Source organism: Mus caroli, chromosome 1 (genome assembly GCF_900094665.2).
Source record: "Mus caroli chromosome 1, CAROLI_EIJ_v1.1, whole genome shotgun sequence".
Classification (NCBI taxonomy): domain Eukaryota; kingdom Metazoa; phylum Chordata; class Mammalia; order Rodentia; family Muridae; genus Mus; species Mus caroli.
The window spans coordinates 12298747-12314110 of NC_034570.1; the positions used below are offsets into that span (position 1 = coordinate 12298747).

Consider the following 15364-nt stretch of genomic DNA (forward strand, 5'->3'; position numbering starts at 1 on the left):
TCTGTAGACCAGGCTGGCCTTGAACTCAGAAATCCGCCTGTCTCTGCCTCCCAAGTGCTGGGATTAAAGGCGTGTGCCACCACCACCCAGCTCAATGCATGGTTTAAACTTTAGTAATGTTTCTTTTATGAATATGGCTGACCTTGTGTTTGAGATGTCATCTTGGTGGATTTTTCCTTTGATGAGTATGAAGTGTTCTTCCACTTATCTTTTGATTAATTTTAGTTGAAAGTCTATTTTATTAGATATTAGAATGGCTACTCCAGTTTGCTTGTTGGTACTGTTTGCTTGGAAAACCTTTTTCCAGCCCTTTACTCTGAGGTAATGTTTATCACTATTGTTGAGGCGTCTATCTTGCACGAAGGGGAATGGTGGCTCCAGTTTTACATTCCTTCTGTTAGCCTGTATCTTTTTTATTGGGGAATTGAGTCCACTGATGTTGAGAGATATTAATGACCAATGACTGTTAATTCCTATTATTTTGATGTTGGTGGTGGTACTCTGTGTGTGTGTGCGCATGTATTTTCTTCCCTTCTTTGGTTTATGCTGGCATGGGGTTATTTATATCTTGTGTTTTCTTGGGTATAGTTAGTTTCCTTAGGTTGAAGGGGTTTTTTTTTTCTATTATCTTCCGTAAGGTTGGATTTGTATATGCAGATTGTTTAAATTTGATTTGCCATAGAATATCTTGTTTTCTCCAACTATGGTGATTGAAAGTTTTGATATGTGTCTTGGCTGACATCTGTGGTCTCCTTGAGTCTGCAAGGCATCTTCCCAGGCTATTCTGGCTTTTAGAGTCTCTATTGAGAAGTCAGGTGTAATTCAGACACATCTGCCTTTATATGTTACTTGGCCTTTTTCCCTTGCAGCTTTTAATTTTTCCTCAAGACTCTGCTATACCACTCCTGGGCATATGCCTAAAAGATGCTCCACCACACCATTAGGAAACTTGATTAACTATGTTCATAGCAGCTTTATTTGTAATAACTAGAAACTGGAAACAACTACATGTCGCTCAACTGAAAAAAAGAAAATGCGCTATTAAAAACAAAGACATCATGAAATTTGCAGGAAAATGGATGGAACTAGAAAATATCTTGAACAAGGTAAGCCAGACCTTAACAAAAAAGCAAATAGTAATTACTCACTTATAAGTGAATATTACCCATAAAGTGCAGGATATTCATGTTACCAATCTACATACCCAACATATTAAGTAATAAGGAGGGCCTAAAGGAGGATATCTGAATCTCACTCAAAGGGGAAGTAGATGAAAGGAGGAAACTGGGTAAGAGAGGGGATGGAAAGGAGAACTGGGTGGGGATCAGGCATAGATTGGGGAGAGTGGCTGGTAGAACACAAATTGGTAGGAAGGCATCTCTAGGACTGCCTGGAGACCTGGAATGGGGAAGGCTCCTAGGAGCCTAAGATTCTTAGCATGAGGCATATGCAGACTGATGTGGCCATTTCCTGTTGCCAGGCTGGATATCTAGTAGAGGGTTGGGGACCCCAGCCTACCCACAAAACCTTTCACCCAAAATTTGATCTGCCAATAAGATGCACAGGGATAAAGATAGAGCAGAGATTAAAGGAACAGTCAACCAATAACTGGCCCAATTTGAGACCCATCTCTTGGGAGAGAGTCAACCCCTGATGCTATTAATGATACTATACTATCCTTGCAGACAAGAGCCTAGCAAAACTGTTATCTGAGAGGCCTCATCCAACAAATGACAGAAAAAGATGCTGAGATCCACAGCCAAACAATAGGCAGAGCTCCGTGAGTCTTGTGGAAGAGTGGAGGGAAGGATTGAGGAAGCAGAAGAATGTCACAAGAACACTGCAAGAAGACCTACAAAGTAAACTAATCTGGGCACATGGGGCCTCACAGACTGAACCACCAACCAAAGATCATGTAGGGGTAGACATCAGCCCCCTACACATTTGTAGCAGATGTGCATCTTGGGAACAACTAGAGTGGAGGCTGTCTCTGATTCTGTGGGATACCTTTGGATTTCTTTCCCCTAGCTGGCGACTTGATGAGGGGCGGGGGGGGGGGGGGGGGGGGGGGAAGGGCGATGAGGACAAGACACTGAAGACACTGGGAGAAGGGAAGTGAGGCTGAGATCAGGATGTAATAATAAATAAATGAATTTATAATAAATAAATTAATTAATTAATGGAAAAAGGAAAACCTAGCATACTTAGGCTTTAATGTATATGACATTAAATAAAAAAACTAAATATACCAATTAAAAAGATTGGCATTTTATGCTTGAAAATATGGCCACAAGAAGCTCATGTCAAAAATAATGATATATGTAAGTTAAAAATAAAAGAATGTGGGGAATAGATAAACCATGTAAGCACTGATTAAAACAAAGTAAAAAAATCTATGCACTGGTCCATTCTTCCCATACAACCATAAAGAATACATACTTAACAATCTGGAGACTAAGGAAATCTGGCAAACAAAAACAATTTCTCTCTGAAATGAATAATATAGATAGTCTTTGCTCTCAGCTCCTGGGAAGCAACTTCTAATGTGCCCTCAAATTTCCTACATGAAAAGAGTGTCTGTTATTCCTGGTGGGTATGATGGCCCAAACAAACGTCTATGCTTTTTTAAAGTTAGATGACTAATAGTAGGCCTGTAGTTAGTGGAGGGTGAAACAGGGGAATAATGTGGGTTGGTGGGGGTCTTGGACATCAGGTTAGAAAAACCAGGCACACAATTAGGAAGGTGGGGTTCTGAACTACAAGATTAGCCTCACCTCCAAAGGCTTAAGGTCAGTATCAGTTCAACAATGCCAACATAGTAAAGCCCCAGTGAACTGTGGGCATCTCTGGAAGTTGGGTGGGATTTGTTTCCTATACACTGTGGTGTGTTTCTTATATACTCTGTTACAGATGTGTCGATTCCAGGATGGGAACACCTCAAGAGTCACACCTTCAGCCCTTCTAAACTTTAGGCAGTGTCTCTCTTCTTTTGGCCTCCAAACCACAAAGTGCTCTTCTTTCCCAGACACCAGGATGGCTTAGATAATGCAGTTCCTCAGCCTCCCAGCAAGGAACACAACAATATCCTCTAGAAGGAGCCGACTACCAGAATTTCTCATTTATCTTTGCTCCAAGCTGTAAAGCCAAATTCCTGATATATGAAGCCAAGATGCTGGAAGATTCCTTCCACACAGCTGTAACCCATAAAGTAATAGTCTATACAGGCAGAGCAGGCTGAGAATACTTAAGCACCACTTTCTTCCCCATACAAGGGAAGTCCCACATCAGAAAATAACAACCAAGAGTATCAGAAACTACCTTCTGTACCTGGCAACTTGATCATAAGCAGAATCATCATCTAAGAGAAGTCACTACATCAGATTTCCATCATGGGGCAGTGGCTTCATTATTGTGTCCAAGGAGAGAGGCAGTCCTTAAGAGGAGAGAATCCTGAAGCTCTCTAAAACAAAGTGACTTTATTTGCTACAGGATGTGAGAAAATTCAAGCTACCGGGCACTCTTGAAAACACTGACAACTTTGATTATAAGCACTTCATGGAAGTGTGGGGTTTCTTAAAGCTAGCCCATCATTGCCTCGCTTGTCAGAAAGAACCATAAAAAGACAGACTCAAGAAGGGTCCCTTTGTGACAGAGGCCCACAACTGGACACTGTGCAGAGGGTGAGACACTTTGGAGATTTCAGTCCTGAATGCCTTCATCTCACCTAAAGTTTGTTCTGCCCTCAGAGTGTTCTGGAACTAAAACCTTGAGGAGTTTTCATCAAAGAGACGAGAGAGACTTTATCCATCAATTGATGGGAGCAGATGCAGAATCCTACAGCCAAATTTTAGGTGGGAGTTTGGGAGTCATGCAGAGGGGGAGGAAGGATCGGAGGAACCACAGTGGTCAGGGACATCCTGAGAATGTGAGAACACAGTACAAAGGATCCACAGACTGAGACTCATGAGGACTCTCAGGGATCAGGGAGCCTGTAGGGTCTGACCTAGGTCCCCTGCCTATATGTTATGACACGTGTTCTTGTGGGAATCCTGCTGGTGTGAATGGGGGCTGTCTCTGACTGTTTGCCTACTTGTGGGACCCTTTTTCTCTTCCTGGGTTGTCTCACCCAGCCTTGATGTGAAGTACTTTCTCTTACCAACCTAGAAACAGAAACAACATACATGCCCCTTGTGAGATAAAAGGATGAAGAAACTGGAATGTATACCCAACACAAGACATCTCAGCCACTGTTTTAAGGAAACACTGTCACGTACTATGAATGAGGAGATTATATTAAGTAAATAAGTCTGTCACAGAAGCATAAATACTACATGCTGCCACTACAGGAGTTACATAAATCACATACATCCATAGAAACATAAATAGAGCAATGCTTGCTAGGAGCTAGGGAGAGTAAGTGGGTCACTGCTGGTCAGTGGGAAGGAGCTCCAGTCACACAGAGTGAAAAGCTTCTAAGAATCTGCTGTATGACAGTGCAGTGTAGTGTCCACTTTTAAAAAATCATTAAAATGCTAGATCCTCATGTATTTATAAGAAAAACACAGAATTAAAACTTTTTAAATGGTTAAGAAAAAGTCTGGAACGACAGCACGACTGTGACAAAGTCTAAGCAAAGACAATATTAGAGGCACATTGATAGACTGGGGCCGTAATCTGAGCTTGAGTTAGGGTGGCATATACTCTTTTTAAATCTGATATTTTCATCTGTAAAATGAACTAGGCTAGAAGAACCTGAATGTATTTCAGCTCTAATAGTCCATGAATCATCTTAACACAACCCAGAAAGCTTGGAATAAAAAATAGCTTTGAATAGCATTCCCCTAAAAGCCAGTTGAGTGTTTTTGAAAAGGGCCTATTACTGATTTTTTTTATAAATCTTAGAAAAATCAAGTAATGCAGACATCTGTCCCACTGATGTAATAATAGTTAAACAAACACTTCACGTAGTTTCTCAGTCAGTCAGTGTTTTTACACGATCCACCCAAATATAAATGAGCTATTTGAAACAATAGTTTGGACATTTTCCATGTTTTAAAACATCCTAAGTGGTTTAAGAAAGATTCTGGTACATGATATATAACGCATTCTTTTAAAACATGGATACCTAACTTCAGTGGAATTTTTAAAAACTTTTTCCCCTCCATTATCAGTATGTAGTATATCTAGAAATAAATATGTCATCTGGTAGCAAATGCAAAGACTTTGAGATGAGAAAACACAATTTCAAATCATCACTACGATCTCTGGAAACAAAGTTACCAAGCCTCAGTTTTCCTGTTTGTATAATGTGAAGCTGCACATTCTCCAAACCTTTCAAATTCAGGACTCCTGGTGTTACCTATTAGTACGCACAGGGACGAAGTGACCTCCTCTAGATGCCCTGTATGCCTATGATGGTTTTGCTCTGGATAAGTCTTCCAATACTTTACTGAGTAGTAGTGGTGAAGAGAAACCCTTGTCTTCCTCATACTCTTGTGGAGATGATTTTAGCTTCTCCATATTCAGTGTGATTCAGCCTGTGGATAACCCAGTTAGCCCTTGTTATGTTGAGATACTCCTTCTGTGCCCAATTTTTCAAAGTTCTTATCATAATGTTCATTTTTATTATATTTTCTGGCTTTAATAAGATGATTATACAACTTTCAGTCACAATATTAACATATTTCTTGATTTGCATACATTGAACCACTTTTCCATCTTTGGATGAATTCTACTTAATCATGGCTTTTCTCCTTTTCTTGTGTGCTCTTGAATTCAATCAATATGTTGATAATTTCTACATATATGTTGGGATATTGGTATACTGATTTTGTTTGTTGTGTTCTTTAGTTTGTTATTAAGATAATGCTAGCTTCATGAACTAGTTTGGAAGGATATCTCCCCTGCTTTAATATTTTGGGATAGTCTAAGATGAATTTAATGGTAGTCTTCTTTTTGTGTATGTTAAATATGATAACTGGTAAGGACAGGCACACTTCTATTAATATCTTAATTTCTCTGATGGTGATGCCCACTTCTGTTCCTCAGGCTCATCTTTGAGCTGTGGTACTTCTCTGAACTGTTGAAGACTGCATCTTTGGTTCTCTTCTCCTTTCTGTTCATACTCTACTGCTGAGTTTTACATCTGTACAGGAAGGTGCCCACTCTTTCATTTCCAGTATAGGATTCCCTTGAGCACGCAGTGCAGGGCTGATCTGGTGGGATGAATTCCCTCTGACTTTGTTTTATCTTCACACTTTTGTTCCTGAAGGGTATATTTATTTGGTGCCATGTTAGTAGTTGGCATTTTTTTTCTCTCCGGATTTTTTTTCTCCTGTTTCTTCTTGGCCTGCAGGTATGTGGTGTTTGTGTATTCTTTTGCAGGCCATCACACCATCTCAGCTATCTCAAATATCTCATGTCCCCACCCTGGTACTTGTACATGGGGTAGGCCTCTTACCTCAACTAACATTATAGAATGCTTTTCATAGTAATACATGCTATGTATCACTTATGACAATGTGCCTAAGTTGCTGATGGGCACACTGCCTTAGCTTTGTTTCCAACTGGGTGTAAAGTCCATGCTGTTTCTTTAACTACAATCAGCACTGTGCTCTCCATCAGCATCTTGATGGCCTAAGCCCCAGGGGATGCAGTGACAAACTACCAGCTGGATATAACTGCCTTAGTTAAGGTGGATTTGATGGTCATTCAGGGTATAGTGCATCAACTGCAGGCTGTAATAATCAGTTTCCAAAGGCTGTGTGAAGGCCAGGCCACCCCACAGGTCTAGATGGGTATGACACAGCAACAAATCTATGTATATGTATAAATATGGGAAAGAGTCTGCAGGACATAACACATTATATGAAAAAGGAAAAAATATTTAAAAATAGATCTGAGGAGCCAGAAGATTAAATATTTCCATTTGTATGTATGTATGTGTATACATATGCATATACATATATATGTGTGTGTGGGGAGAGAGAGAGAGAGAGAGAGAGAGAGAGAGAGAGAGAGAGAGAGAGAGAGAGAAACAATATATAACCTGTAATGAGTTACTTGGAAGTCAGGATAGAACCTTTGCTAATGAGGTCAAAAGCAGGAGAAACCCACTACACTCCGTGTTTCTTGAATTTTAAATTTTCCTTATTTAAAATATGAGCTCATTTGTTTTTGTCACTTTATACAAATGTAGACATATCTGGGAAGAAGGAATCTCTTTTTTTTTTTTTTGTCTGTACTTTCTTTTATTATCACCATAGTCTTTGCATCAAGATACATAGCAGTGATAGCAGGTTTTTTTTAAAGCTTAGTATTAAATATTAAATATCTTCCCCATTTTAATTTTACATTACTCTGCCAAGAAAACAAAAAAGGATTTAAACTCAAGTTACTTGAAGCCTGGATGTACTTCCATGATTAGCGGGGCTACATCAAGGCGTGGCTTTGTTTGTCCTAGAAAGATGGGACCAGGTTATAATTGTTTCTGAAAAGTGTGCTACAAAAATGGATGGCCTGTTATCAGCCAGGTTACAAAGTAAGGACGGGGGTAAGGGGGGGATATTTTCTTCAAGAAAAAACAAAACATAATTTCTGAAGAATCCCAGTTCATATTTTTTTTCCCAAAATGGCTGGAGGAATGGGTAAAATCTCAACATGAGCTCCCATGTCCTATCTGTGAAGGAGCAGCAGTTGCCTTGCCGAGGTGACTGCCGGGGAATGCACATGGGAAGTGTACTGCCCGGACGGAGGCTGGGACAGTGAGCTGACGTGTCACTGGTACTGACTTCTCTAAGAGGTTTCTTCTAGAAACAGACAACTCAGACTCTTCCTCATACTTCAGCAAAGAAGTTCTTTTTTAAAAGCACTTGGGAAGTCCCTCCTCCACCCCTCAGGTGGGGAGGCTCAGAGAAGGGAGTCGTCGGTACAGCCACCTTCTAGGCCATAACGGAATTCCTGAAGGTTGGACACGCCATAGAAGTGGACGAAAGCTGCTGCCACCACCAGGACGTGGAAAATCTGATGAGACTGGAACCATATGTCAAATTTTCCAGGAAAGAAGCGCTCAGGAATCCGAGCAGCATAAAGGCCAGCGCCGGTGATGTACATCACAGCCATGAGGAAGAACCAGCCCATCTGGCCCACTGTGGTGGCCTTGACAAAGCCCTCAGCGATAGTAAAGTGCATGGTGGGTACACCACCACTCAAGCCGAGTCCCAGGAACACTCCTGCTCTTGTCTGCCGGTGCTTGGGAGTGGCAAACCGGTCCCACTGTGCCACAATGATGGCAGAGATGCCCAGGACACAGACGATGGAGAGGTAGATGAGCCGCNGCTGTGGGGAGCAGTAGAAGGAGTAATAGAGCCAGGGAACAAAGCTCCCCATAATCAGTAGAGCAATCCCTGAATAGTCCAGTTTGGAAAAAGTCTGAGAGACCTTCTCTGAATGACAGTAGACAGTGTGGAAGAGCCAGGAGAAACTGAGGCAGAGCACCGCGCCCAGGAAGAACATCCCGAAGACCACCTTCTCCTGCAGGGGAGCCATGAAGTACATATTTGGTCTCAGCATCGTCAAGATTCCCAGAAAGAGAAATAGCACAAAACCAAACAGATGCGTCCAGATGTTGCCAGTCTCTGTGTGGATGCGGAAGATGCTCTTGAAGCAAGCCCGAAAGGAGGGCATAGGTGGTCTGTGGCCATGTAGCAGGTAGTCATTGTCTTTCAGCCAGTCAGGAAGCACATCATACGGGATGACTCTCCAACGTCCCTCCCAGACCTGATACACGAACTCCTCCATCTTCTCCATGGCATGGTGGGCTTGCAGAGGAAGCGTCAGGACCCGCACCTCCTCCTCCTCTTCCTGAGGCACCGGGCATGCTTGTTCTTCCTCAGCCTTGGCTGGGCTGCTGGCTGCCCGCTTGCCCTTCTCCTCCAGCAGGGGCCCCAGCTCAGCCAGCTCCACTGTGTCAGCTTCTCTGTTACCAGAAGGAGCCCCATTGCCTTGTGCCCCGGCAGAGCCTTTGTGGGAAGACATCTGGCTGGTACCTCAGTGCCTTGCAGCTTCAGCTTGAAGAAAGGTTGGGGTCTCTCAGCCCCAGAGGGCTGAGATCTTCCTGTGATGGTGGACAGGGCTGGCTGGCTGCCTCTGCTGGGGGCCGCGGGCCCGGGCGCTACATTCCACTGCACTGGAGGCAGCCTGCGGGCCGAGGGGCGCCCGATCCTCAGTGCCCAGCCCGCGCCGGAAGGGCCACGCGACCGCAGGGCGTCACCTCCCAGAAGGAATCTCTTAACTGAGGAAATACCTCAGTAGGATTCACCTGAGGGCATGTCTATGGGCCATTGTCATAGTTTATTGGTGTGAGTGGTTCCATCCCTGAACAAGTGGCCCTGGGATTATAAAGAGGTAGTTGAATGTGAATCGAGCTTTCTTCCATGGGTCCTGCCTCCACTTCCACTTGAGTTCCTATAACTTTAATTTTTTCAAAGTCTACTTTTAATGATGGTTCTTAAACACTTTAACTTCCCTTCTAGCCCACCACCCACCAGAGGTAGTAGAAAAGAAAGTGGATCTGTTAAATGGTTCTTTGGAGCAAATCCTATCTGCGTTATGAGGAAATCAACAGTTCTTCAGTTCACAGGAGTCACTCACAAACACTGCACAGATACATCAGTACTTCATTTCGGTAGAGTTAGGATAGCAGCACTGGTGGCACTCCCTAGCAGAAACAGCCAGGCCTCAGCCTCACCACAAGTCAGCAGGAGGGACCAGGGTCAAAAGGAATGCCAGGAAAAGTTCTCTGCTGGATCTCTTCCCAGTGAGGAGAAGATCAGCAAAGACTTAAGACCAACAAGCGTTGTACAGTTAGCTCTATAAACAAGTCAAGCTCAGCATCTGTCAGAGTCCTTTTTATACTCCCTTGAAACATCCTGTATCTTCCTCCAGTCTTGCCTTAGCATGTGAGTCTGTATCCAATGACATCACTCTGCCAATCAGCCCGAGTCCTTTGAAGTGGCAAGAAACTGCAGCATATCTCCAGAAGTTTTTTGGTGTGTTTCTCTCTATGGAGTCCCAACAAATGGAGCTCAACTAACCAAAACATGCATGTCATTAGCAAGAATCCGTCATCACGTGTCCTTTCACGTGTCTGCTATAGCAACACATCCTTTCACCTGTCTCTGCTTCAGGAAATCACTCTTTCACATGTTTGCCCCAGCAAAACACCATCCAACACAACTGACTTTCCAAAGAACTCTTAAGTTTCCACTTCAAGTTCCTGCTCCGACTTCCCTCAATGATGGACTGTGAACAGGATGTGCGAACGTTTTTAAATCAGGTTTGGTCACAATGATTTATGGCAACAAAAGAAATCTAACTATTGCTGAGATGGATCTGCCAATGTTGTTTGGGGGTTGAATGTTAAAGTGTTTGGAACTTTGGGACAGAAAAGTCATTTGAGTGCTGAAAACTTAATGGATAGTTTGGTGGGAGCTTGAAAGATAAAAGTGTTAAGAGAAATGTAGATGTTGGAGGCCTGGCTTGTAAAGCTTCAGAGGGAAGCAGAGATGTATCAATCAGAGCCACTCATGTATTATATCTAATTTAACAATCTGTGGTTTGGGGTTGACTGGAGCTGAAAAATCAGCTGTGATTAACAAGAGACCAACATTATTGAGGCAAAAATGTCTGTCAATTTATTTCTTAGGGACAACAGGACCACAAGCTGTGGTTCAGCAGAGGACCAAGAATGCATCTCAAATTGGAAGCAGAATTTGGTAATGTGTAAGAGTCTCTCAGGTGGTACTGGGTTTGCAGCACAAAAAGGCCAAGGAGAACAGCTGAGGGTGGCACTGTGTTGCTGAGGAGACCCCAGAATGATGGAGATGCCAGGACTTTGGAAGGAATGTCAACAACAGCAGCAGCTATAGAATAGAGCTAATTTGAGCCTATGAGATAAGCTGAGTGTGCCAGAATTGGAGAGGTGGAGCTACCCAAGCCCTCGGGAGCCCGGAAGACCATGAATGATTATCAGACTTTGAATACTGGGTTTTTTTTTTTTACAGTGTTAAATTTTGGTTTTGCTTTGATCTGATTATAACTGTGCTCTGGACAGGTAGTTCTGGATCCCATAAGAAAACTAACTGAGCAGACAGAGGAAAGCTACCCAGTAAGCTATATTCCTTCACTGCTTTTGCTTCTGTTCCTACCTCAAGCTCCTGTCATGGCTTCTTTCAGTGATGGACTATAATCTGTATGTTAAATAACCCCTTTCTTTCCCAAGTGGGCTTTTGTGAGTGTTTTTATCATAGCAAAGAGAAATCAAACTATGACGTGGGAATAGGGAAGGAACTTAAAGGAAGGGAATGAGGAGAGATTTGATCAAAATACATCAATACATCATGTATGAACTTTCACACAATAAACTTAAAAACAAATAGTCCCAGAAGTCCTAGTCAGACTTCAGTAAAGAAAGATAAAGTAATGAGGCTAAAAAGGAAATGCAAAGTGCTGTACTTCTAAATAGTAAAACTTTACATTAAAAAGAAAAACAGATAACAGAAAGTCGATGAAAAAGAAAGGAATGCAGAGGTGCTAAATACACTGCAAAGCGCACGAGAGGCTGGCAGTCTGTCCAACATGGACGGACCAGGACGATGTGGCCTGCTGGCTTCAAAATGTTCTGGATTTATTGCAACGTGTATAGGAAGACACAATTGATATTGGTAGCTCGTTAAGCCAGTGAAAAGCCAGTCAGAACTTGATCCTGTCCCAATAGACCATTCTGGGTCATCTATGACAAGCTAAGAAGACCCACACACTTCACAAGAAATTTTAAAAGAGGTTAAATGAAAATGTAATAAAATGCCTCAAAATAATCTTTTAGTTGGGTGGATTTGGCACATTCCAGAGAATACCTTTGAGCTTAGTCCAATTTTGAATTATGCCAGAGTTCACCTTTAAGAAACAATGAACATTCTTTTAAGTAAAACTCTGTATTAATAAGAAACATGGATGTGAGTAGAAAAAAATATTATCAACTGAACTATATCTAAATATTTTACAAAGCCTTCCCTGAGCCATCAGAAGATCTTTAAAATGAGTCATTCAACTGTAAAATCCAGCTTTTTATGTGTCTGCCAAGTATAAAATTGCCCTATGCTAAATTTAACACAAATTTCACATTTAAGAGTAATGTGTTCCTGTTCTTCAACATAATTATGACAGCTATTCAAAGGGCAAAAAACACACTTAGAACAGTCTACCTTCTGATAATGTTTAGTAAATGAAGAAAGCAAGCAACATACAAAAATTAGGTCCATATTTTAAAGGTGCAGGCAATAAAGCCAAGAAAAGAAGTTGAGGAATCAGTCTATGTAATCAAAATCACTTATAACATCATTTAAATTATTTCTTAGTTGTAATTGTTATTAGTTTCTTATGACTGTAATCTTAAAAAAAAATTCCACCACAAAAAATTAAATGTACATGTCCATTAACCTTTTTGTCTACTTATAGTTAAGTGCTGGTGTGCCAGATTAAAATGTCCTCCTTCCAACACTGCACTCTATTAATTCTAGTACATTTGGTTCCCAGTTAATTTTGTATTATTTTTCCAAATAATGATTCACTAGAAACTGAAATAATGAAGAGCTTGGGAAAGAAAATAGTGAAGAGGGCCGTTTAATATTTTCACACAGCAACACTCCTGTTTTAGATGTTCTTCACTGTTGCTAATTACTGTTCATAGTTAAGATTCCAGCTTTACATAGCAGTATGCAAGACACTTTGCAAACACAGCATGCTTAAGGCTGGATGGCATATGCCAGTCAGCCCTGGCAGCCTGTTTCCTCATGACCCTCCAGCAATCCTGTTCACAGCTGTTCCTGAAGAATGCTAAGATGGGTAAAAATCACTTAGAGCAAGAACTTAAGTAGATGTTAATCAAAACATTACCATTAAAACTAAAATTAATTTTTAAGAATGGATTTCTTACCTGGGTGATCAATTATGAGCAGAAACTACCTTTTCCCTGGTATGTTTAAGTGTTGTCACCTGGCTTTAGACCAATCAATAGGTGCCAACCCTGTGCCAAGCTGGGCTGCCTTCACTCACTACAGTGACCTAGTTTGAGCTATCAGTGTTAAAGGGCCTTCAGGTCCACCTCCTGACCTCTCACAGCTGGTAAGGGGTGAGAGACATTCAAATGAAACCTCAGTTTTAACTGTTATAGACTACAGAAGAGCCTAGCTATTCAATCGGTTAGCTTTAGAAAGGCTTCAAATACTTTTATCATTTTTTAGTTTTATGTGTAAAACAAAACTGATACACATCCTTACACATTTCTGACCACTGAAACTCATTGTCCTCTTGTGGTAACTCTTTCTATACTTGCATAAAATGTTCAATAACCCTCAGCAAATTAAAATATAAAATAAATAAATCAGGGCTGAAGTAATAGCTCAGCGGTTAAGAACACATGCTGTTCTCGCCAACTATTCAAGTTGGGTTCCTAGCAACCATATCAGTTACAGTTTACCTGTAACTCCATTCCCAGGGAATCTGATGTCCTTTTCTGGTCTTCTCAGGTATCCACACATGAATGGCATTTTCTCACAGAAATGCACACATACATGTAAATTAAAAAATAACCTAGCCGGGAGTGGTGGAGCACACCTTTAATCCCAGCACTGGGGAGGCAGAGGCAGGTGGATTTCTGAGTTCGAGACCAGCCTGGTCTACAAAGTGAGTTCCAGGACAGCCAGGGCTATACAGAGAAACCCTGTCTAGAAAAAACCAACAAAACAAAACAAAAACAACAAAACAACAACAACAAAAAACAAATAAAAAAAACCCACCACCAACAAAAAAAAACCCAGTCTTTTAAAAATAAGTAAAGTAAAATCAACAAACAAATAACTCTAAAGGCCAAAATATCAATTGAATGAATGCAGCATGCAGGTCATTTACAGTGTGCTCTCATATTTAAGGTGTCAGATTAGTAATTGTATGTCTTTCATATAGTATGTTCACATTCTTTACAAAACTAACCAGTGGCAAATATCAAGGGTAACCCATACATTCTTTGGCCAGAATGTGCATGCAAAAAAAAATAAAATAAAATAATCTCGTAAAAAGTGTAAGAATGGGATTTCGGTCAACGTAAACAGCATTATATCCTTTTTGTAAAAAAGAGGGAAGGTATAGAAATGAACACTCATTACAAACTTACTAATAGATACTATGTGCTGAATGCTTTACATAAAACCATAATCAATTTAGCGTTCCGCACATCCTCTGACCAAGTACGTACAAGCAAAAGTATCGAACACCAAAGGAATAGAGCAGAAACTTGGAGAGTCCTGAACTGATCCCGCTTTTCCCAGGCTCCATGCTCAGCCCATGTATCCCCTGGGTATATAAAGTCCAAGGGTCTATCTGCCCATTAATTTAAATTGTTCCCAGAAACACAAGTAAGGTACACTATCATCTCACTACAATATTGTTTGAAGGAGGTTATTTTTGATGGTCCAAGAATTCAATTCTATGAACATGGTTTCAAAAGAATCATTTCTGATTTCCATGTACTTATATCAAATGGCGAACTGCCAGTATTAAAGGCCAAATAAACCCATGTTATGACAATGTGCAGACTTAAGCTTTGCTAGCATTTAAATGAAAAAGGGTTAGAAAGGAGATGAGACCAGGCAATGCTTGGATTCACTGATTTACACTAAAAAAAAAAAAAAAAAAATGGATGCCTTTCAGGTGGGAGGGATGTTTGGTCTTTGAGATGTTGGCAACCTAGCCTAGGACATAGTGCATGCTAGGCAAGCGCTCTTCCACTGAGCAGTATTCTCATCATGTGATATTGAAGAAAAATGTCTAGGGGCTGGAGAGACGGCTCAGTGGTTAAGAGCACTGGCTGCTCTCCCAGAGGACCATGGCTTGATTCTCAGCACCCATTTGGTAGCTCACAACTGTCTATAACTCCAGCACAAGGAGCCAGTTTCCTCATCTTGCCTTTGTGAACACCAAAAACATACCCAGTACACAGACATATATGCAGGCAAAAACCCATACACATAAAATGAAAATAAACACATTTTTAAAATATCTTTTTTTATAGAAAAATATATGCATGAACAATAAAAAAGTATTTGAGTCACAATCATTTTAAGTAAGTTGATTTTCAAGTGTCTGACTATCAGGAGGAACAAAGTTATGAAATTTCATATTTATAATCTAATACTAAGTTAACAGCCTTAAAAATTCTAAGCATTCAACAAAAATAAAAATGTATATGACAATGCAAACAGCATAAAAACTTGTATTTGTACTATAGATAGTATAAATACAATATATA

General features: G+C 40.9%; 2 protein-coding genes across 7 annotated transcripts in view; both read right to left on the reverse strand.

Annotated features, from left to right (window-relative positions):
• Window positions 1–15364, reverse strand: part of Stau2 (staufen double-stranded RNA binding protein 2) — a 292336-nt gene that overhangs the window by 130104 nt on the left and 146868 nt on the right. The gene's annotated exons all lie outside the window — the stretch shown is intronic.
• Window positions 7223–9256, reverse strand: LOC110302567 (adiponectin receptor protein 1). The gene has a single exon (XM_021173642.2). The coding sequence runs from the start codon at window positions 9034–9036 to the stop codon at window positions 7909–7911; it is 1128 nt and encodes a 375-aa protein (XP_021029301.1). The 5' UTR covers window positions 9037–9256; the 3' UTR covers window positions 7223–7908.